The following is a 25,779-nucleotide window of genomic DNA, read 5'->3' as shown; positions in this document are numbered from 1 at the left end:
AATTATTAATATTACCATAACATCTTGTCTATCAATGATGTTGTATCCGATTCATTTGGAACAGAAGACAGCTAAGAATCAGAAATCCACAAAAGATGCCTCACCTCAGTCAAAAAATAAAAAATGTTTCAGAAAGGTCATGCACTGAAGTTCAAAGACTTTTACTACTCATAATCCATTCATTCTTCTTTCATTAGTCACTACTGAGGAACCACTCTGCCCCTTTTTCAGTTCACTGCCAGCTAAGGAATAAAGCATTTGAACTAAGGTCAGTTCATTTCATTTATTCAACAAATATTTATTGAATGCCTAATGGGTGTTAGGGACTGGAAATAAAGCAACAAATAAAATAGATAAACTGTATTTTCATGGAGATAACATGCTGGTAGAGGAAATAATTAATTTTACTCTATGAAGTCGGGCAGTTATAAGTGTTATAAAGAAGTTGGTACTCTTTTATCTGGGACAGTTAAGAGAATGTCACTGAAGACAAGGTATTTGATCAGAAACCTGAATAAGGTAAATGATTCAGCCAATTAGGGCACTGGATTCTCTCCGTTCCAATTGTGCTTGTGTGTGTTTGCTTGTTCGAGTGAGTGATGAACACATGATTTGATCAGGACCGTTGACACAAGAGGAAAAGTTTACTTGTGTTTCTAGAATGAAGAATTCCCCTCTTCCTCTCTGCATTGTACCTAAAAAGATATAAGATATGGAGCTGTTGTGACCATTTCCTCTGTTTGGAAGACCATCTGAGAAACTTGCACTTTTCACATACTTGAGCCAACAAATTCACTTTGCCCTAAGCCAGTTTGATTTTGATTTTCTATACTTCCATCCAGAAGGAGTCCTAAGTGGTAGAGAAACTTCCTCATATTCTCATAAAAAATTCATATATATGTGATCCAAGGAAATCTTAGCAGCAATTTGAAGTAAAACCTTGCTACAAGATGTGCATGGGTAGTAGCTTGAAAAGTATCAACTGACAGTTTGGCAATGAAACAAGGATGGTAACAAGTAATAAAAAGAAAAAAAAATAGACAAAGGGACTCACTTAACGGATTCATCAAAAGCCAGTTATCACAAGTGAAGTAGTTCATATACATTAGAATAACCAAAACAAATCATAGCAGCACAGTAAGTAATTATTTATTAATTAACTTGGTCCATCACTCATTGATTCATTCGTCCAAAAAATAAACTTGTTACCATTGAGTAGATTTTAACTCACAGCGATTTTAGGACAAAGTAAAACTGTCCTATAGGATTTCTAAGGCTCTAAACCTTTATGGAAGCAGACTGCCACATCTTTGTCCTGTGGAGTATCGGGTGGGTTTAAACCTTCAACCTTTAGATTAGCAGCTGAGCTCTTAACCACTGCACCTCCAGCATTCCTCATTCAAAAAATATCAAGCACAAATTATGGGCCAAGGACTATTTTAGATGCTAAGGATACAACTGTGAATACGACCAGTAAAGTTCCTGCATTATGGAGCTTATATTCACTTGGGAGAGACATATAATATGCAAGAACAGAGAAATACAATAACAGGTCATGGCAACTGTTATGAAGAATTAAAAGTGGTGAGGTATTACAGTGGAATGGGAGGGAAAAGGGTCTACTTTGATAGTGGGTCAGGGAAAGCCTCATGGTATTGATATTTATGCTGAAACTTGAAAAGTTTCAAAAGTGAGCCTACCATTCTAAAATATAGGGGAAAATATTAAATGCAGTTCTTTGACAAAACAATGATTTTATATGATTATTTAAGAACAGAAAGGTAATCCATATGACTGTACCTAAGTGAGTGTGATGAAAGAAAAAAGAAGAAAGAGAACAAAAAGTTCTTAATAGTTCTTTAGAAGGAGTAACTGTGATCATGGTTCATTAATCTTAAGGATAAAGAGAGAAGTAAAGACAGTAGGAGATTTAACGGATAAAGAAAAAGCTATGGGGTCTATGGGCTGAAGGACTAAAGGAGCAAAAAGAAAAATTACAACAGTGCTACCAGTAGGGTCCTGTAATTACTAGTGATGACAAGCTAGAGTGTATGACAATGATGGCAGACGGCTGGGTGAGAGGGCTTGACAAGGAGATTAGTAGATGACAGGGGAAAAGTTGTGGTTAATTAAGCCAAATGTCACAAATTCCAGAATAGATAAAGTTTTTGAAAGAGAAAAGAGATGAAAACAAATGGAAGAAAAAAATTAGAACAACAAGGACTCCTCCAAGAAAACAGCACCCATTTTAAAGGATCACAGCAGAAAATTTTTGTCAGAAGACAGCCAGATTCTTTTAAGGTAATGGAAGTAAATGGAAATTTTCTAAAAGAAAAGTGAGGACAAAAGGGAGTTGGAAGATTTCAGATTAGACTTGAAAGAGTCTGAGGAGAGGTGATTGGGTAAGATTTGTCTATAGAGGCAACACAATGAAGTTGAGCTTCTGGTGAAGGTGGAAGGCCTAGCATCTTGGACATCTCTTGATGAGTAGAAAGTCTCTGAGACAATGTGTGATTTTTTTCTAATAGTTCTTTACAGGAAGATGCCTGTAATTGATTCAAGTGATGGTTTGATTTGTTATGGTAAGTTTCGTGGGATATCTACACTCTTTGGCAGCTTTTATGATGTGGCCATTTGGAGTTGAGGGAGAATAGTTGGGGAGTAGGGTAGGCATCGATGGGCTGTCCTCAAAGTGATGGCTGCTCGAAAGGCATTTGACAAAGTCCAACTCCCATTCATGATAAAAACTCTCAGCAAAATAAGAATAGAAGGAAATTCCTCAACATAATAAAGGGCATTGATACAAAGCCAACAGCCAACTCATCCTAAATGGAGAGAGTCTGAAAGCATTCCCCTTGAGAATGGGAACCAGCAAGGATGCACTTTATCGTCGCTCTTATTCAACATTGTGCTGGAGGTCCTAGCAAGGGCAATTCAGCTACATAAAGAAATAAAGGGCATCCAAATTGGTAAGGAAGAAGTAAAAGTGTCTCTGTTTGCAGATGATATGATCTTATGCACAGAAAATCCCAAAGAATCCACACAAAAAACTACTGGAACTAAGAACAACAAACTATCAGGATACAAGATAAACATAAAAAATCAGTTAGATTCCTCTATACCAACAAAAAGAACGTTGAAGAGGAAATCACCAAGTCAATACCATTTACAGTAGCCTCTAAGAAGACAAAATAATTAGGAATAAATCTAACCAGAGATGTAAAAGACCTATACAAAGAAAACTACAAGACACTACTGCAAGAAACCAAGAGACCTACATAAGTGGAAGAACGTACCTTGCTTGTGGATAGGAAGACTCAACCTTCTAAATATGTCTATCTTACCTAAAGCAATCTATTGATACGATGCAATTCCAATCCAAATTTCAGTGACTTTTTTAATGAGACAGAGAAACAAATCACCACCTTCATATGGAAGGGAAAGAGGTCCTAAATAAGTAAAGCATTACTGAAAAAGAAGAACAAAGTGGGAGGCCTCACACTACCTGATTTTGGAACATATTATACTGCCATGGTAGTCAAAACAGCCTGGTACTGGTACAATAACAGATACATAGACCAGTGGAACAGAATTGAGAATCCAGACATAAATCCATCTACATATGAGCAGCTGATATTTGACAAAGGCAGAAAATCTGTTAAATAGGAAAAAGAGAGTCTCTTTAACAAATTGTGCTGGCATAACTGGATATCCATCTGCAAAAAAAAAAAATGAAACAAGACCTATACTTCACAATGTGCACAAAAACTAACTCAAAATGAATCAAAGACCTAAATACATGGCATAAACAGTATACAAAAAACACCAGAAGAGACGCTAGATAACTGGGAGCTTCTAAAAATCAAACACCCATGCTCATCCAAAGACTTCAGCAAAAGAATAAAAAGATTACCTACAGACTGGGAAAAAGTTTTTGGCTATGAAAAATTGGATCAGCATCTGATCTCTAAAATCTACATGATACTGCAAAAACTCCACAACAAAAAGACATATAATCCAATTAAAAAAAATAAGCAAAGGATATAAACAGGCACTTCACCAAAGAAAACATTCAGGCGGCTAACAGATACAAGAGGAAATGCTCTCAATCATTAGCCATTAGAGAAATGCGAATCAAAACTACCATGAAATACCGTCTCACCCCAACAAGGTGGGAATTAATCCAAAAAACACAAAATAATAAATGTTGGAGAGGTTGTGGAGAGACTGGAACACTTTTACACTGTTGGTAGGAATGTAAAATGGTACAACCATTTTGGAAATCGATTTGGCGCTTCCTTAAAAAGCTAGAAATGGAACTACCATATTATCCAGCAATCCCACTTCTTGGAATATACCCTAGAGAAATAAGAGCCTTTACGCGAGCAGATATATTCACACCCACGTTCATTGCAGCACTGTTTACAATAGCAAAAAGATGGAAGCAACCAAGGTGCCGTCAGTGAATGAATGGATGAATAAATTCTGGTACATTCACACAATGGAATACTACGCAATGATTAAGAACAATGATGCATGTGTGAAACATCTCATAACATGGAGGAATGTGGAAGGCATTATGCTGAGTGAAATTAGTCGCAAAAGGACAAATATTGTAGGAGACCACTATTATAAGAACTCAAGAAAAAGTTTAAACACACAAGAAAATACTCTTTGATGGTTACGAGAGTGGGGAGGGAGGGAGAGGGTTATTTACCAATTAGATAGTAGACAATAACTATTTTAGGTGAAGGGAAAGACGACACACAATACAGGGGATGTCAGCACAACTGGGCTAGACCAAAACCTAAGAGGTTTCCTGAATACAACTGAACACTTCAAAGGCCAGAGTAGCAGGGATGGGGTTCTGGGGGCCACAGTTTCAAGGGGACATCTGGGTCAATTGGCGTAATAAAATGTATTAAGAAAACATTCTGCATCCCACTTTGGTGAGTGGTGCCTGGGGTCTCAAATGCTAGCAAGTGACCATCTAAGATGCATCAATTGTTCTCAACCAACCTGGAGAAAAAGAGAATGAAGAACACCAAAGACATAAGGTCAATATAAGCCCAAGAGATAGAAAGGGCCACATAAACCAGAGACTACATTACGCTGAGACCAGAAGAAGTGGATGGCTACCACCTATGACTGCCCTGACAGGGAACACAACAGAGAGCCCCTGAGGGAGCAGGAGAGCAGTGGGATGCAGATCTCAAATTCTAGTAAAAAGACCAGACTTAACAGTCCGACTTAGACTAGATGGATGCCAGAGTTCATAGTCTCTGGACCCTCTGTTAGCTCAAGACTGGAACCATTTCCAAAGTCGTCAACTTCAAACAGGGATTGGAATTGACTATAAGACAGAAAATAATACTGGTAAGGAGTGAGCTTCTTGGCTCAAGGAGACACACGAGACTATGTTGGCAGCTCCTGTCTGGGGGTGAGAAGAGAAGGCAGAGGGGGACAGGAGCTGATTGAATGGTCACGGGGAATTCAGGGTAGAGACAAGGAATGTGCTGTCTCATTAGGGGAAGAGCAGCTAGAAGTACATAACAAGGTGTCTATACATTTTTGTATGAGAAAGTGACTTGATTTGTAAACTTCCACATAAAACACATTTAAAAAAAAAAAAAGTGATGGCCACTCTGCTCATCACTGCTGCTAAACATAGGTAGGACAATTATTAGAAGATGACATTTTGTTTAAAATTACAGGGAGTCCCTGGGTTATGAATGTCCAACTTATATACAACCTGTAGTTACGAACCAACCCCCATAAAATCTATTATATTAAAAATTTGAGGTTCATAATAACAAATGTGTGCTACTTTAGTCATGCATCAAAACATTATTATTAATGTATTATAATGTCAAAGATGTTTTAGCTTATCTGAAAGTGTTTCTTGAATTTTTTTTATGCATAGGAAGGTACACTGTATACTAAGACAAACATTTGACTGACGTTATATACAAACCGTACCTAACTATTCTAATTTATGTACAAGTTCGACTTAAAGACAAATTTAGGAATGGAATTCATTCATAATCCAGGGACTGCCTATAATTATATTTAAGTAAGCAGGATGCTGTTTAATTTTGTGAAGAGTTGTAGCCAAAAGGATTTGTAAAATGTTTTGGAGATTAAAGGGATAAAGTCCCAGTTATTAGAAAACACGCCTAGTCATAATAAATGATCCTCTGAGAGTATCTGGTAACCAAGCTCAGGCTCTATTAAAAAAATTATCATGAGAGTAGAATTTATTTACCAAGTACAAAAGGCTGGAAGAGGTAATTAATCCTTCTTCTCTGTTCAGTGAGATTAGGTCCTCATGAGAGTGTTACAAATTTGAGCTCCCACAGTTCAAAATACATTTTAAAATACTGGACAGGGTCTAAATAAGACCAAGAGAAATGGTTAAAGAAATTGTCCGTTTTCATAGGGAAAGGTAAAAGGTTTATTTAATTGGAAGAAGTGAAGTTTCAAAAATGATAACTTCTGCTTTCAAGAATACACTAATACAAGTACTTTGCTTATTAAGTTGTCACAAAATGGGACTTCAACTACATTAGTAGATAGAGTCCTGAAGACTAAGGAGGATACCATTTCGATAGCAATAGTTCATCAATGGATAGTGTGAAAATGTTGTTTCTAAAAATAGAGTCTTACAGGTTTACCAAGTGCGCCCCAGAAAGCAAAGGACCAGATCTTACCTCTGTGACACCTGACAATATATGTAGAATACTGGATTAAATAATGCAGAAAAAGGAAGAAATGTTAGGTATTTCCAAGGATATCCTATTAATCTATTTTCATTCTGTTATTAGTTGCTGTCCAGTCAGCTCCAACTCGTGGAGGCCTTATGTATAACAGAACAAAATATTACTTTGGTCCTGTGCTGTCTTCATGATCATTGGTATGTTTGAGTCCATTGTTTAGGCTCTTGTGTAGAGCCTTCCAACCTAGGGGGGCTCATTTTCCAGCACTATATTGGACAACATTCAATTGTGATCCATAAAGCTCTCATTAGTTAATTTTCAGAAGCAGATCATCACTAGATTTCCTTCTAATCTGTCTTAGTCTGGAAGCTCCACTGAAACCTGTCCACCATGTGTTACATGTATTTTAAATAATGGTGGCATAGCTTCCAGCATCATTGCAATATGTAAGACATCACCTCAAGACACTAGAACAACCAGAAAAAAAAAAAAAAAAAGCCTAAAATCTAGTTACGGATAAATAACACTTGAAACAAAATCTCAGGAACTGAGAGCTACCACCAGGCCACCTGTATTCCTCAGACATGCCTCATTGATGTCTGTGGACCTAATCCAGTTCAGTTTTCTCTTTCTTTGTGTCACATGGGATGTTGAATAGCTTAATATCTGAGTCCCTTTTTTCCCATCTGTGAATAGTGATAACCACTATGCTTAAGACTTGTGTTAAAGAAAATTAAGAATATTACATGAAATCACCTAACATACAATGTGAGGCATTGTTCTTAAAGACAGCCAGCTTGGGAACTCAGATTCAGGCTTTTTCCCAAGATACTTCTGAAAGTAGCCTCCCTGTGATATAATGAGACTGAACAGATGAAGGAAAGGAGCCCCTCCTCAAGAGATGGCCTCTCAAATTTTTGAAAGGTCTTGACAACTTCAGATCTTATTAAGGTCGCTTTTTCTTGCCCAAATAAATTTTGCCCCAAGAAAAATAATACACACTGAGAGCAAATCATTTGGAAGCAGTTTTGGATGGTGAAGACGATGAATGAGAATGCTTTGAATAAATTGGCAAAGAGGTTTTCTGGGGAGAAAAGTTGGGGAGGCAACAGGAAGGAGAATGGGACGATCCTGAAGACAGACTTTTTATTTTCTCAGCAATTCGTGCAGGACGAACCCAGCTTTCCAAAGATTAAGTGCCTGGCTGCTAACTGAAAGTCGGGGATTCAAACCCACCAGGGGCTCTGTGGAAGAAAAGACCTGGCAATTTGCTCCCTTAAAGATTGTTGTTGTTGTGTGCCCTTGAATAGATTCTCATAGAGCCTGTACAGGAAACCCTATGGGGCAGTTCTACTCTGTCGTATAGGGTCGGTATGAGTCTGAATCTACTCGAAGGCAATTAACAACATTTGTACCTGGTCATGGAGGAAAGAGGCCTTATGCACAGGTGAGATCCAGAGTCGTAGATTTATGTAAAGCGTACCAGAATACATGATGCAGGATTCATTATTCTCTAGAACTTTTACAGTATAAAAGCAAGAAATGAAAATTTAATAAATATATGCTTTTCCTAACTGTAAAAAAACCCGATTTCGCAAACTGTGTCAAGTATCAAGAGCCTAAACAAATCTTGTCTTCCAGAAGAAAAAAAAAAAAGCAATTTGATTTGTTTGGCTCTGATAGATAAGAGAGAAATAAGAGCCTTTCTTTCAAAACACTTTGATCCTATTTAAGCATTATTTCTGAACATATTTTTTGTAGATTTTCATGCAAGAGGTTTATTGTTTCTTTGCTATCAAAGCTTTCCAAGTGATCCAAATAATTTGAGTACCTCTTTTTACCTACCCAACATTAAACAGGTAAGGCTTTTGTAATATTTACTAAATTTCAGTTAACATTAATGAAAAGTGAGGAAAGCAATTCAAGATATGCAAGGTTTGGAAAAATGATTTCTCATAAGAACTTTCCTATAGTATCACTGCATATATTAATTGTATTTCTTAATCAATGCATTTGTTATAGATGAAATATGTTAAAGCCAACTTTTGCCATTTTAAAAAAGTTAAAGTGAGGCATTGACAGTTCTAACTATCTTAAAATAATTTTGAAAGCTTTATATACTATGTAGTTTGGATTCTACTGCTTAGCTTGGGTGACTATAAAATAATTTGAGGTTTTTAGGAACTGAGAAGCATTTCTCGAGGTTAGCTTTTCCAAACAGAAAATTGAGTGTGATAAATTCCACCTCCCACAGACCCAGAATTCACATCCATTGGTCAGGGGCAAATACCACTGGCTCTGCGTTCTCAGTCAGTTCATGCCATTTCACCAAGTAGGAGCCAAAGGTAAGTTTTTACACTTGCTTTCTTGTTGGGTTAGAGACTTTTTTTTTTCTTCCTCGACTATAACAACCTTTAAAAAATAATTCAACTTGCTTTAATCTCTCTTGGTGAGCTTCGATTCAATCAGGTTGGTTTAATTTTGCTATTGACTTTATATTTATATTATTCTTGGAAAATCCAAAATCCTGAATTAGCTTAGGAATTAATAACATACAGCAACCTAATTGATCTTAATAGCCATGACAGATGCCGATAAAATTACAGTAGTTTCCAATATGCATCCTAAATCAAGGGCACGGACGCAGACCACATCCTTTGCCGGTATAGACAGGCACTATTGATTTCTATTGATTGAAAGATTATGCAAAGGGAGAAAAGGTGAGGCTAAGGTCTTTACAAATATTCTGATGATCATCTGGCATTATGTATGTAGAATGTCTTTTTTAAAGTTTTATATAAGCATACATTTTAAAATGTTATTAAATGGAGTAAAGTGGAGAAAAAATTTCAACAAAGGAACTACATTGAATGCTAATATAATTACTCAAAAGAAGGAATCTCACTTTTATAACTAAACAGAGGTCAGCGCTCTTCACATTTCTAAGGTTCACACATCTGCCTCATCACTGGTAGCTTTAGGAGACAGGCCAAACTCAAGGAAACCCAGGTAAGTAGCCATTTGTAATCAAACGTAGAGTAGGAAGTAAGGAAAAGCACCAGCAAGTACATGCTTTTTTTGAATAATGAAAGCTGCCAGACATACACAACAAAAATGTATTTTTTTTTAGGTTAGTAGTGGCCACTGTCAATGCTTTCCATTTGAATTTGCAAGAATGGTTCCTGGAAGGCTTGCAAATTATACCGTTTTATTAAGTAGGACTTTGTTGGCAATTGCCTAGACCAGTTCCAAATCTGCAATCTTTCAACGACCTCTGCAAAAAGGCAAGTAAAATAGAGGCTTAGTTTATCCCGTGTGAATAAAAAGTTTATTTGAAGAACGCATAGGAGGGGATCAAAATGAGCTCCTTGTACTGCTTCTTATTCTCAGAGGAACTGCATATCCTTCTGCCTAAACCTGCTTCATAAAGACTTTCATTCAGGTAACTGAAGGTCAGCTTGTCTGCCAGTGTATTCAAGTAGACGAGCAACATTTATCATGAATTCCTTTTTATATGTGTGCATAGGCACAAACACCATATGCACTGTTCTTCAAGTAAAACCAAAAAGAGTATCTAAAACACAAAACCTTTTTAAAATTACAAATGCTGGATAAAGAATTCTGTAATACTTTGCATGCTAATAAATGACCAGGTAACATATATCACTAGGTAACATAGAGGGTGGCTATGAGTCAGAATTGACTTGATAGCAGTGTTTTCTTTTTTTTTTTTGGTAACATTTTAATTATTTAAAATTAAACTTGAGAATTGTTTTTTTCTATACTGATTATATCCAAAGCATGCATACAAATCTAAAATAGTTAAAGTTATAAGATCTTGACTGAGCACCCCAAAAGCATCATGTTATAATGTAAAATAAGAATTGTGTTTATTAAAGAACTATAAAACAAAATATTATTCTAATCTTACATGTGCCCAAATTTCTCCAAGTAATTCTTGCCATATAGTGCCTTTTGAAAGTGTATTCCTATTAGCTCTGAGTTCAAACCTTAGGTAGCTGTTAAGAATTAAAATGAAAGAAAGAACTAACGGGAAAAGTGCTTTCTTTTCTGCTCCATTTAGTTAAGAACTTTGTAAAAAATGTGTGCAATACATTAAATTATGTGTGTATTTACGATACCCAGAGGTAACAAAGCAGTAACTGGAAAAAACTAATTCTTTATTATATTGTTCTGGAAAAACTCTGGCTTGAATTCACAAGAAGCATTTATGAGTCCTGTCTCAGTTTCCTTATCTGTAAAATGGTACAGCAGTCTTGGTAATCTTCACCATTATCATCATTATCATCATCATTCCTATCTCCCAGAGCTGATGAAAGGATCAAGTGGAACTTAAATGCTTATTAATAAGTGAAAATTTAGCTAATACAACGGCTATTGTGAGTAAGCATATCATCTTTCTGCATCCTATTTTCTCCATTGTTCTTTATAAAATGTCTCCTTCTTTAAAAACATTGAGATGTTTGTGAATTAATGTGCACATCTGGCATCAATGGTCCTCAGATATCATGTAATTTCATATTATGTTTGTAACTTATCCATATAAAGAAAGCTACCAGCTTGAGTTTCTCAGTGTTAGCATTGATTTATCAATTCCTATTGAGCACACTGATTGTGAGGGTGGCGCAGGACCAGGCAGTGTTTTGTTCTGTTGCTACGAGCTGGAACTGACTCAATGGCACCTAATGGCAACAATGAATGCAAGCTCTTCATGAGTTATCACCAATTAGATGTTTATGCATTTTAATATTTTATCATCAGGAAAGTTTGAAAAATGAAAACCTTTGCAAGGCTTGTTCTGGGACTTGTCATCTTGGATGTTGCTGTGGCTGCTCCCACTCTAGAGCCCATCAACTATGACTCGGAAAACTATGAGGCCACCTTGGAAGACCTGGAAAATTTGTACAACTATGAAAATGTACCCATTGATCAAGCTGAGGTAACTGATTGCTTCCATTCTTAAGACTTCTAAAAGTGATGTATGAGAGCTGATTTGGGTTTGTTCTCTTCGTGTACATTTTGTTTATATATAAGTAGAGATGTTCTACCTTAATAATTTCATATTAACATTTTCTCCAGAGCATGTTCACTATGTTTAAGTCTAATTTGGGGACAATCTTTGCTTTCTTACAGTTTATTTCATTTCTTTAATATCTCCTTATCAAATAGAGCAAAGTTTGAGGGAAAGGCAATCAGAAAAGAGTTAAAATAGTAAGCAATACAGAAATTTGGAGTAAAGGAGAAAGACGTGAGATTGAAATAAATTAGAATAAAATAAAATATAGTGAAAAGACAGTGGTTTGGAACTTCACGGAATCCCAAGGGTGAACGTGCTTCCTAAATGACTGATTATCTTTCTAGCAGTAATGTGGGCGGTGACAAGGTTACAGTCCATGACATAAATCTGATGTGACATGTTCATAATTAAGTGCTAAACTTTTTACATAACTAAAGGATACAGACTAATTTTTTCTGAAACGGAAAGCAAACAGACCTTGAAATCCTGGAATGAAATTAGTGTACAACATTGGCAGAACTAATTAACTATAAATAAACAAAAGGGAAATTACATCACTTTTACTGGATCGTAACTTATTTTGAACAGTCTTTCAAGTGTAAATCTTCTTAGAATAACTACTTCTGAAAACCAGGAATATGAAATATTTAGGCAAAAGCATATATTTAAATTGTATGTGATTTACATGTATCTTTATTAAGAAGATTGTAAATATTTCCAATACTGTTTATGCTACCTTATGAAATAGTCATATATTCATAATATGTTTTCATAGATCTTCTCTCTCCCCTCAACCCTCTTTGTCTTTCTCTGTTTTGCCTTCACTTCCTCTCTGCCTCTCCCTTTCCCTCTTTTTAGTAACTTTTCAGGTTCCACAGAAGATGGCTTTTCTTCCGAACATTGAGTTGTGACTCCATTTTCTGTTAATCTTCATTTTTTGATGCACTTCACTGTATGGCTTCTATTTTGTTAAGGGGAATTTCCATTGAGAATTTTTGGTTATTAACACCAATCTTCTGGAAACCCTGGTGGCGTAGTGGTTAAGTGCTACAGCTGCTAACCAAAAGGTCGGCAGTTCGAATCCACCAGGCACTCCTTGGAAGCTCTATGGGGCAGTTCTACTCTGTCCTATAGGGTCGCTATGAGTCAAAATCCACTTGAGGGCAATGGGTTTTAACACCAATTTTGCTCTATGTGACCTCTACATCTTCAACCTAATGCATAAATGTGGAGTATAAGAACGTTTTCAGTGCTTAACACATCTGTTCTCTTCCTCTTTCCATCTTCCATTACAAAAAAAAAAAACTACTATTGGTGCATATCTGCACTTATCTACCAAATAAAATGATTTTAATTCAAACTTATTCTGCCATTCCTCCAAAAATATTTCATACAATGACAAATTCAATGATTACCATAAGCAGATAGTCCGTTTTGAGTAGGAAATGGAGGAAAAGGTTCCTTGCATTCCCTTCAGAAGGCCAAAAGCACCAAAGAGGGGATACTGTTTGATACCAGGGTTGCCCTAGGCAAAATTGTCTAGTAGATAGGCTTTATCTGCAGGACTTTTTTAACCCATTCCTCCCCTTCCAGGATCCTTTCCACTGTACCAAAGGCCCTAAGATTCTCATGCGGTTCTAAAATTTGAAGTCTGAACTAATACTGAAATTTATATTTATGTTTATACATTTATATAAAGATGATTTAATATGCAGCTTTTCCTAGTATTTACATATCCTAGTATTTACATTACATATTTACACTTACATTTAACAGCCTAGCTGCAAGTTAACAAATACGTGGTATTATATTCCGTCACACCCCCTGCTCTTAGCCCATGCAATCATCTCTAATTTTCCACAGAATTCTTTTGCGCTGGCCTTGACAAACTCAGAATCCTTAACAACTGAGGGCTCTAGGCAATCACTAGCAATCATTTATTGTTGATGGAAATCTATTAGTCACTCCTGACTTAATCTTTTGGGGCGATACCCTCATCAGAAAATCCATTTATGGATAGATGGATGTAACTGTAGGTAAAGATATAGATAAGGACATTGGTGGTTCAGTGGTAGAATTCTCGCCTTCCATGTGGGACACCCAGGCTGAAGTCCCACCTAATGCACCTCAAGCGAAGCCACCACTTGACTGTCAATACAGCCTTGAGTGTTGCTTTGATCTAAACAGGTTTCAGCAGAGGTTCCAGGCAAAGACAAACTAGAAAAAAAGGCCTGGAAATCTGTTTTCAAAAAAAATGTCATCCAATGGAAACCCTATGGATCACAAAAATCCTGATTTGCATGGGGTTGCCATGAATTAGGGGTCAAGTTCACCACAGCTAACAACATGTTATGTTGTTTTGTGTCATCGAGTTGATTCTGACTCGGAGTGACCGTGTAAGACGAAGTAGAAATGCTCCATAGGGTTTCCTAGGTTGTACAACAACATATACAATGATAATATATTTGAAAAAGTAAACTGTACATAATTAAACAATATTTGCAAGGTTGGTCCAACCCACCTACCACCTACCAAAAAAGCAATAAATAATAATAATATGGTATGAAATAAATAAGATGACATGAGAAATGAAATTCAGAAGAGCTTTACCTCAGATCTTGACAAATTTTTAATATAAAGTGCTTCACAAACACACAAACAACCCAAATACCTAGTGTATAATTCCATATGGGAAGGCTTGAAATAAAGCCAATAGATCCAGTGATGTGATGGATTCTAGAATATAGTTACTCATGACATGAATGTTTTGGATCCAGCCTTGGAAGTCCAGATTCTGGTGACTCCTGTTAAGCGTACATGTCTCATTTTTGTAAGTTAAGGTAAGTTGTTCTTAATTCTATGTGACACTTCCTTGCTGAACATTTGTTACACACCCTTATGAGTTACAGTTGATGAAAAATTCATGCCAACTAAAGTACATGGCAAATGGTGAAATTAGATTCTTCAATTTTTTACCTTTAGTGCCAAGGGTGTGGTTCTGCCTGTTTTAGCCTTAAATTTATCTTGTCTGTAGGAAAGGCAACCTTATATCCCAAAACTGTAAACTTATAGGCTAACTGAACAATGCTTCTACAATACCAACCAGTTTGTTCCTTACAAATTATATTGGTTTAGTCTTTGACTGATTAATTCTTAAAATCTTTGACATGTGCGATAAGACATCCCTTAAGAGAGCCATCTCTTGGTATGCCCGTGCCTTATATAATTCTTGAAAGCATGAATGTGTTGGGATATTATGCCTGTGATAAAGTTATATGATATGGCACATTTTACCGTAAGACAGGGAGATTCTCTAGGTGGGCCTGACTTAACCTCATGAGTCCTTTAAATTAGCATCTTGAGGTCAGGGATGAGATTGAAATGTGAGAGAAATTAAATACAAGGGAAATTATCTGTTCCAGGCTTTTAAGATAGACGGGACCAGGCAATCAGTAATGCAGGTAATCTCTAGGAACTGAGAAAGGCTGATAGTTAGCAAGAAAACTATATGATTGTTTTTACATAATTGTACCTATGGTGTATCTACGTCATCAATAAAAACCAAAACAAACAAAACCATTGTTGTTAATTCCTACTCATGGTGGCTCCATGTACTACAGAGTAGGACTGCTCCATAGAGTTTTCTTGACTGTAATCTTTATGGAGGCAGATCGCCAGGCATTTCTTCTGCAGTGCCACTGGGTGGGTTCAAATCTCCACCCTTTAGGTTAGTAGATGAGTACAAACTGTTTGCACCACCTACCCAGTGCCCTCGAGTCAATTCCGACTCACAGCGACCCGTCCTGTGCCACTGGGTGGGTTCAAATCTCCAACCTTTAGGTTAGTAGATGAGTACAAACTGTTTGCACCACCTAGGGATCTCTATATCATCAATACACACCAAGAAGTGTTATACTACGAAGCTCTCTGGAGCTGTTGATTGTTTTTACAGCAGGAACAGTGTACAAGGCATTTGCAATGACACCACACAATGCTCTTTATGAGGACAAGTAGGAGGAATTTCTGTCAGGGCTCAGTGTCAGAATGGATTGCAACTTCTAAAGAATCTGTTTATTTTCTGCTCTCTATATCTTTTTGTTTTTTATATCTTGCAACAGATTGTATTTGTCATTTTTCCTTGCCTACTCAGAAACCTGGAGCCTAATTTTTGGCTCAGTTCTCCCTTACTTTCATATTATTTTCCCCATCTTTATGTTCCTGTCACTCTAAACTCCTTATGTAGTTTTATCGAAGTATTACCACACGTGCTTTTTAAAAATTACCTCATATCCTCTCTGGAATGAGATGGGGCATGCAATCATAAACAACAACAACTAATAAAAGATTATCAGTAGTAGGCCAATAGGAAATCTGTTCAATTAGGGATGTTTTCCTTGTTATTACCCCTTAAATGATCTTAAATTTGAGACCAATTCTTCTCTTTCATGAGAGAAAAATGAGTGACCACATTGTTTAAAATCATCTTCATAAAGAAAACTGTCATTGAAATAAATTAATTCAGCTCAGGGGGGAAAAAAGTGTTTAGTGATGAAGAAGCTGTCAGGTTTGTCAAAGGAATGAAATTTAATTTTGACAGAGTTTTAAGGAAAAGGGAGAGAACTCAATGAAAACAATTTTATCAATTAACAGTTGAGGAATGGATTCGTTTCACCTGTCATCTTGATAATTTGGTGTTATGCGGAATAATTTTAGAATGAATGGCCATGTCCCTGTAACACCAGAAAGCACTTAAGCAGAATCAAGCTAATTCTGGACCAAGGCTTCGAACCAGATGAATCACTGCTGAGAGTTTGTATTTCTAACAAGTTTCCTGTTGAGAATTTGCATTTCTAATAAGTTTCCAGGAAGATCTGAGGATTTTGTCAAACTATAGATTCTGATTCAGTATATTGGGGCTGGAAAGGCAAATTCTCAGCAGGGAACTTGTTAGAAATGCAAATACTCAGCAAGGGTTCAAACCAGAATGAACCAGTTCAAAGCCCTGTTTCTAGGCTACTTATGAAAATCCAAGTCCTCTTGATATAATGATATATAGAAAGGTCTTAAAATTACATTTTGTCAATATAATAAATCGGTATAGATCTTTGTTAATGCTAAAGGGTAGTTTGTCTCAAAATTATCTCTATGTTTTTGGAACACAAAGCATTTAAATTAGTAATATATGTTCTATTTATTTCCTCTGGTTGGGGATGGATTATCCAATAGGTAAGGTAAGCATGGTTCTTATGGTGCTTACCTTACTTACCAGATCATCTGTAGTGAACAATTTCACATTTTTTCACCACATCAAAGACTCTGCTTCTAAGTATGGCTGGCATCTGTTTCTCTTCGAAACCCACAGCACTTTCCTATAGAATCCAAGCCTCTTTTCAAATTTACAGTCCTTGACAGTGACAGGTGACCCAGTAAGCAAGGTAATCACAGCTTAGCTTACTTGTGTGTATTTATTAATGAAAGATGTGGTGAAACCCACGTGAAATTTTTCACACCAGATGATCCGGATAACCCACGCCTGCCTCTGGTGGCAATGGACATGACGTATAAAGATTCTTATTTATGACTGGAAGTATGTGTCACCTTTGCCACTTTATACATCCCGACCACATGGTTTGCATATAAAACAGCTCTTAAGGTTAAAAGAAACTTTAACTCAGTCAGTCTGAATATTCTTTTCAGAATATGGAAAAGTATATATATAGCTAATCTTCCCCTTCACTGAAGACATTCTAGAGGAAGAGAGGGAAGAATTTTTGCTGATGAGCCTTTAATATGGTTGATTGATGGACTTTCCATATGCTTCTTTTAAAAACAGTGTTAAAACCATCAATTCTTATTTTAAGCTATTTAAAAACATCTTCAAGTGAAAGAAACAAGAAATATACAATTATATTGTATAAGTCCATAAGGAGAAGGAAAGGATATTGATACTCTGTATGAGCAAATTCTTTGGTTTCACATATTATGAGATCCCAAACATAATTCTTAAAACTATCTCTTGAAAAAAGATATTATTTATCCATTTAATAAGAATAATGGAAAATCATAATCTTGCCCAAGGTTATTCAGCTAAAAAAAGTTTTAGAGTAAAATTTTAGCTGGGTTATTTTAATGCCAAAACAGAGAGGCTTTGGCACAAAAATCTTCCAGGGTTTTTCTACTTCTTTAATCTTTACTCCTTCAGACAGCAACTCATATTGAGGTGTCTTTTCTCTGAAATGAAGTAATTTGATTAAAAAAAAACCAGAATAATAATTTTCAAGTGATTACAATCAACACACTGTCTAAGCATCTCTTTTAGCTGTCAAAGTATTTAAGGGAGGGAGAGGTAAGATGATCCTTTGGCACTGAAAGCTGCTTTGGCAGAAATACAAGGGTTGAGCAATCTCTGCCAAACACATTTCTTCCTCATCCATTTTCAAGATAAAATACAAAATAAGATATAGCTTTTATTGCCAGGTGTTCATGGTCACATTCTTTTATATAATTAATATGATCACTTTAATAAATTTGAGCACTAGGCTCATGTTTAAAGCAGAATTACATCTCTCTTAACATACCTAGATGCCAGTACGTGAAACCCATAAGAATATGTCTTCAAGAACTCAGGCTGACAAGCTCAGGGTCTTTTAACACCTTTGGAAGCCAAAGTAATGACAAAATAACTTCAAGATTTATTGTCGACTATGTAGAAAATTTGAGGAGAAAAATAAGTTTAAAATTCAATTTTGTTTAATAGAACCTCAGTCAGTGCTTGAGTGAAAATCCAAATACCATCCTGGATTTCAAATTAACAAACACACACGCAAAATAGAAACGAAGACCAATCTGTAATTATATATTGTCTGCTGAAGCCCTGGGGTTGCTGGACAGGGCTGACAGGCACCATGTGGATTGTTACTCAGTGAATAATTTGGGGAGGACCTTTGCTTCCCAGCTGCCTTTGTCCAAGTGCCTAAACCATTAACACACATAAACACTACAGCGAATGGTGGGAGAGACCATTGGATTAGGGTGTTGTTTATTTGCCTATTTCATTATAGGAAGGCAGTTGGTTACTGTGTTGAGCAGCACAAGCTCTGGAGTCAGACTCCCTAGATGTCAATCCCAGGACTGCCACACCAACTGCATGGCTTTGATCAAGTCATTCAAGACTACTAGGCCTCAGTTTCCTACGTATAAAATACCATGTGAGGGTTACTTAAAGTAAACATGTTAGCTGTTTAACACAGAGGCTCTCACTTGGTAAATACTGAATAAAGGTTAGTAGTTTTACCATCAAATCACTTATTCAATTAACAGCCATTGAGGCTTATGCACTGGTGATCAGGGAAGCTTTCATGGGTGGGATGGGATTTTTGGTTATAATAAAGGTTAGCCTGTCCATTGTGCTTGGGTTCACTTTAGGCCCACTCACCAGGCTTTTTTTATTTTTTTTATTTTTGACATCAAATCCATTTTTAATCATTTTCTTCCAATAGGGACAATAACCAAAACAACATGAAACAAAAGAGTTCTGTCAATTTAGTGGTTGTTTTCTTATATTTTGCTAGCCCAGAGAATATTCTGACGTTCCATTGATATAAACAAATCTGATCATAAACAATCAGTAAGTAGGTCCTAGATTTAGTTCTAAATTAACAAAATCTCATTTACAGTTATGTATCCAAAAAAGGTTAACAAAAAAACAAACGAACAGATCCATTGTCATCAAGTCTATTCCAACTCATAGCGACCCTACAGGACAGAGTAGAACTGCCCCATATCGTTTCTAAGGAGCTGCTGGAACGCACTAGTCTTTTATTGAAAGCCAGGGATTGGGACAGTTAAATTAGGCCCACTTTCACGTACCTCCCAGTCTAGCAGTCTTATAAACAATTTCAACAGAGTAGAGCTGCTAAATTTTATTACCTATAGTAAAAGTAAGATCTATAATTATCTATTGGGATATAGCTTGAAGGGTTGGAATCAACTTCTTTCAAACTCCTATTAATGTTGATAGTTTGACCTTTTCCTGTGAATTACAATGTTCTTAATGGCATCTGGAATGGTGAATACTTTGCAGATGGTTTTCAATTTACTTTGCCCAAATCCATCAGAGGAATCACTACCTATGGCAGTTATAGGCTTACAAAATTTATTTCTTAAATAAGAAGACTTAAAAGTCAAAATTATGCCTTGCCATGGGTTGCAGAATGGATATTGTGTTACCAAGCATGGAAACATATTGATCTCTTTGTATATCTCCACCAGAGCTCTTGGGTGACCAAGTGCATTGTCAATGAACAGTAATATTTTGAAAGAAATCTTTTTTTTCTGAGCAGTAGGTCTCAACAGTGGGCTTAAAATAGCCAGTAAAACTTGTTGTAAACAGATGTGCTGTCATCCAGTCTTTGTTGTTCCATTTATAGAGCACAGACAGAGTAGACTTAGCATGATTTCTAAGGGCTCTAAGATCTTCAGAATGGTAAATGAGAATTTACTTCAATTTAAGTCACCAGCTGCATTCAACCCTAACAAGAGAGTCAGTCTTTCCTTCGAAGCTTTCAAGCCAGGCATTGGCTTCTCCTCTCTAGCTGTGAAAGTCCTAGATGGCATCTTCTTCCAATATAAGGCTGTTTTGTCTACACTGAAAATCCGTTGTTCACTGTGGCCACCTTCATCAGTTATCTTAGCTCGATCTTCTGGCTAACTTGTTGTAGCTTCTACATCATCACTTACTACTTCACCTTGCTCTTCTCTGTTATGGAAAAGGCTTCTTTCCTTAAACCTCATGAACAAACTTCCGCTAGCTTCAAAATTTTCTTCTGTAGCCTCCTCACTTCTCTTAGTCTTCATAGAATTAAAGAGAGTTAGGGCCTTGTTCCGGATTAGGTTTTGGCTTAAGGGAATGTTGTGGCTGGTTTGATCTATTCAGACCACTAAAACTTTCTCTATATCAGCAAATAGGCTGTTTCGCTTTCTTATCATTTGTGTATTCCCTGGAGTAGAATTTTTAATTTCCTTCAGGAACTATTCCTTTGCATTCACAATGTGGCTAACTGCTTGGAGCAAGAGGCCTAGCTTTTGGCCTTCCTCACGAAACTTAATCATTTCTAGTTTTTGATTTGAAGTGAGAGATGTGCGACTCTTCCTTTCACTTGAACACATAGAGGCCATTGTTGGGTTATTAACTGGCCTAATTTCAATATTGTCATTCTCAGAGAATAGGGAGGCCTGAGGAGAGGGAGAGAGATGGTGGAACAGCCAGTTGGTAGAGCAGTCAGAACACATACAATATTTATATCTATTAAGCTCTCTGTCTTACATGAGCATGGTCTGTAGCACCCCAAAACAATTACAATAGTAACACCAAAGATTACTGATCACAGATCACCATAACAGATATAATGATAATGAAAGAGTCTGAAATATTGTGAGAATTACCAAAATGTGACACAGAGACACGAAGGGAGCACATGCTGCTGTAAAAATGGCACCAACAAATTTGTCGGATGTAGGGTTTTTTTTTTTTTTGTAGGGTTGCCACAAACCTTCAATTTCTAAAAAACGCAGTATCTGCGAAGCACAATGAAGGGAAGCACAATGAAAGGAGGTATGCTTGTATACATCATCATCGTTATCATAAGTGAAAAACACTTCTATGGAGAGAAGTGCTACTGCTTAAAAAGCATGGTTTTCTGTGCTATGTCATAGTACTTTGTGTCTCTGTGAAGGCTGTGTTAGAAGAAACAATTTGCCATGTGTTGTGATGGGAAAAACTGAAACTTAAACAACAATAAAAAAAACCCATTAAATTGCTCCATCAAAAAATCAATAGCTAGAGTTTGCAAGGTTCCAAAAATCTTGATTTTCATTTAAACTTCTTTGTTTTCAATTACCGTGACTGACTGCCTCTCTGCCTCCCTCCCTCCAACTCTAACCTCAAGAGATTAGTGATTTCAGCCTACACTTAATTGCCCTTCTGGCATCCCTAGTTGGGGAACTAAGGGAGTGAGGGGAAAGGGAATACAAACTGGCTTTGATTTTAGGTAATGTTTCTAAATCCTTTGCCAAAGTTCCCTACCGAAATTATTTGGAGACATTCAATTAGGACTAGATGATACATTTTGTGAGAACTAAGATATTGGAAGCCTATGAAATTTCTGTAGCCTAAGGAAATGATGGTGAATACAGTCTTGAATAAGCTGAGATAAAACTAAGGTAGAAAGTATTTCTGACAACTGGAAATGGAATATTGCCATTTTCTGACAATTAAGAGAAAATGAGAAAATAAATATGGGGACAAAGAAAAAAATACTGAATCCCAGAGGACACACAGAATAGCAAGGGGTATGTTTGAAGGAAACATTAAAATAATCAGTCTTTGTTGTGTGTGTGTGTGCTGACGTTTTCACTTAAACGTTACATATAATACAAAGAGGTATTTAATCTTTAGAGGTACGAATTTACGAAGAGTTACCATACATTGTGATAGAGGAAAAAAAAATACAAAACACGAAGGATACTCTACATCTTGGTTGCGTTGTGGTTAAGAGTTCAGCTGCTAACCAAAAGGTCAGCAGTTCAAATCCACCAGTCACCCTTTGGAAACCCTATGGGGCAGTTCTACTCTGTTCTATACGGTCACTATGAGTCGAAACTGACTGGACGGCACCTAACAACAACAGCAACAAGAATACACTAGGATCATTCTATCGAGAGATTGAGGGAAGAGAACAAATGTGGAAAGCATACATTTGCTTTTCACTGGCTTGGACCAGACATGACACGTTACTTCTTCTCACATTAATTGGCTAGAACTAGCCACATAGCCCAACATAAATTTTAGGATAGTAGTAAATTTCAGGATATATTTTAGCTGAGTGGCCAAAAGAAAAATTAAACAGTTGGGTGAATACATAAAACTATGTCATCCATCATGTTTAACCAGGCTAAAGCTTCACTTTGATATAATACTGATTTCTCACAAAAATAGAGAAAATTATAATATATGCTGATTGGATTTTACAATCCAAGTTATAGGATATTCTTCACACTTGTCAATGCTACTATTAGGTCACATGGCTTTGGTATGGTCTTCGGTCTTCAGCCTTCAGATCCAGGAACTAAATTTTATCAACAGAATGAGTCATGATCAGACTCTAGGTGAGGAATGATGCCAATCAAAAATCACATGAGGCTTAAAATATGAATAAGAAAATCCCATTTATGAATTTACAAAGTGAATATGCATTTTCCAATGACCATAATTCTTATTTTTCCTATCCAGACTCCCTCTTACTTAGAATAAAGGTACCTAGGAGCTGGATTATTCAGCAGAATTTCACTTGGCTGAGAACAGAATCAAAATTACAGAAGTTGATTAGTCCTGTGACAGCACTGATTAGATTCAAATCCTAACCTTACTATTTAAAAGCTTAAGATCTATTTAACCCCTCAAACTTGTTTAAAAATCTTTCACATGTGCACAATTATTATACTTTCTTCATAGGGCTATTCTGAGAATTCAGTGAGAATCAATGGAAAGAGCATAACAGTTTCTCATGCACAATGTATACTCAATCCATGTCAGTTATTTTTATAATTAAGGGTATTTCATCTAGCCCATGGTAAGATCCAGTGAATTTTCTCTTCTTCCTGTCAGAGATGGTCCCTTTAGTGGCAGTATTGTTCATGTCCCACAAATTTAATATTTCTCTCCTCCAGATACTGCTGGTAACAGTAACAGACTTTTCTTCCCTGAATCCAATTTTTCTAGGTTGTCGCCATCTTCAATTTACTTATTCTTGCTCCAGTTGTATTATCATCACCAATGAGGTAGAGCCAAGAAGCTACTCCCAAAGACTTAGGAGGAATGATTGCCTCTCATTGTGATTTTTAATATCAGTTTTACGTCATAAAAACTACCTCAAAATAACTTTAATTTCTTAAATTGGGTTGAGGGATGCCTCCATGTGACTATCCCTGACACACTATCCTGTGTATCTATATTAAAACCTTCATTATTTTTCCTATTCTAATAAAAAAAAAATGCCCTCATTCTTCAGTGAATACCAATGAGTCAGCAAGGATCTCAACATACACATGCATTCCCTTTCTATTTCTTCAGAGATTTCTTGGACTCACTTATTTCACAACTGCATATATGAGTAAAGGAAAGATTAATAAAAATGTTCCCATCTCAACCTAAAATGGGGCATCAAATCAAAATTGGATGTTTGGTTGAGATGAAGAGAAGCCTAAAATTCAGGACTGATTAATGGATCTCTTAAAACTGACAGATACTCATGTAGGGCTCTTACTCCAGGGAGCACCATTCATACAGAATTTTACATAAATGATAACTTTCAGAGTTGTGCAGTGAACTGGCTCTAATTCTGGATATTTAATTCCATCTTTCCCTCAAATAGAGATCCAACCTAAGCAACATCCTAGGGCCAGCAGTAGATCCTAGGATGCTGGTTAGGTTGGCAACTACAACAAAGGTCTCTCGGCAAACATAGAGATGTTGGAGCTATAACATATATCTTTTTACAGCTGTTCTTTTATACATCTTTAAAAAAAAATTTTTTTTAATGTTTTATTACTCTGATATCCAAAACAATCCCTAAATTATAAAAGATTGCCATTGTACTGACTGAACAGTTTTTATCAAGATGCCTACGAGGTGCAGGACACACTGGAGTAGGAACTGGGTACATAATGATGAAAACAAAACAAAAGTGAGATAGAGTACTTGTCCTTATAGGAAAACATATATTAATAAAATATTCACATGTATAACATAAAACCTGTATCAGTTAGTTTTTGTGGTATCAGAAACAACCTGAAATTTTAGTGACTTAAAACAATCATTTATTTAGCTCACAGTTCTGTAGTGGACTAATTTGGGCTGTGCTGTGCTTCTGGTTTGTGCTGGGCTCACTTACCTGCTGCTGGATTGGTTCAGGGCTAGCTGTAGTAGGTTGGCCTCCCAGAGGCTAGCCTCAGCTTGTTCATATGGTAACTAGGCAGTGTTCCTAAAGAGAAAATGGAAATGTGTTATGTTTCTGGAGAGCCTCAAAACTGAGACAACTTCTACCACATTCTATTAAGTGAATCAAATCACGAGTCAAAGTCTAAATTCAAGGAATGATGAAGTAGTCTTTACCTCTTAGTTGTTGGAGCTGAAAAGTCATATTGCAAAGGGACATGGTTGTGAGGGGGTGGGGGGAAAGTGCAACAATTAAAAAGAAATCTATCATAAATTCAATGATAGATGTTGCTAAAAGAAGCAAACCATGCTATAAGAGCCCAATAAGGGTATTTATCTAAGTTAGGTAGATGATAAGTAGTTACCCTGGTGAAGCGACATTTGAAATGGATCTGAAGGATGAATAAAGAGTTAATTAGATGGGAAAAGGAGGGAATCCCAGGCAGGAGGACTAATGTATGCAAACAGAAGAAAGAGTAATGGGAACTCAGAAACTAAAAATGGCCAATGCAGCTTAATCAGACTCATCAAGTCTGAATCCTTCCTCTTACCCAATATGCTAAAGTGCTTCTGCAGGGCCATTGCTCTTGTAGTTCTTAAGAATTTGAAAAACTATTGAAGGACTTTAAGCAGGTGTCAACATGATCTGGTTTGTCTTTTGAAGAGGTCATTCTGGAAGCAGGGTAAATATATATTGGAGGATATTCCAACTTCATAAGTAGACCACTGCTGCATTTCAGGCAAGAGATGATAGTAACCAGATTTGGGTAAATTTGAGAGAAAAAATAGTACTCTTGATAGGTGTTTAGAAATAACACTGACAGGTAAAATGGGCAGTTGATCTTGACTGAAGCATAGAAATTCAGTCTGATTGGTTACATGATCACATAATTATAAAGACTGGCAAACCTATCAATTTACAAACTCATTTATTCAGTGATTCTATGATTCATTCATGAAGGTAGAAATCTAATTGAAACAATTTAAATTCTTAAGTAGTATTCTTTTCATCTGACATTTCTTAGGATGGG

General features: G+C 36.4%; 1 protein-coding gene across 2 annotated transcripts in view; it reads left to right on the top strand.

Moving 5' to 3' along the window:
• The first annotated feature begins 8,051 nt into the window (after positions 1 to 8,051).
• EPYC (epiphycan) overlaps positions 8,052 to 25,779 on the top strand; it is a 34,534-nt gene continuing 16,806 nt past the window's right edge. The window contains exons 1-3 of one of the 2 annotated variants that reach the window (XM_049884038.1): positions 8,052 to 8,163; positions 8,971 to 9,061; positions 11,499 to 11,676. In XM_049884038.1, coding sequence (XP_049739995.1) covers positions 11,512 to 11,676 — 165 coding nt within the window. In that variant the 5' untranslated portion in view covers positions 8,052 to 8,163; positions 8,971 to 9,061; positions 11,499 to 11,511. Of the gene's footprint in view, positions 8,164 to 8,542; positions 8,576 to 8,970; positions 9,062 to 11,498; positions 11,677 to 25,779 lie in introns of those variants that run through there. The other variant, XM_049884037.1, reaches the window with a different exon arrangement.

Source organism: Elephas maximus, chromosome 4 (assembly GCF_024166365.1).
Source record: "Elephas maximus indicus isolate mEleMax1 chromosome 4, mEleMax1 primary haplotype, whole genome shotgun sequence".
Taxonomy (NCBI): Eukaryota; Metazoa; Chordata; class Mammalia; order Proboscidea; family Elephantidae; genus Elephas; species Elephas maximus.
This window is presented reverse-complemented; position numbering and strand designations above follow the sequence as displayed.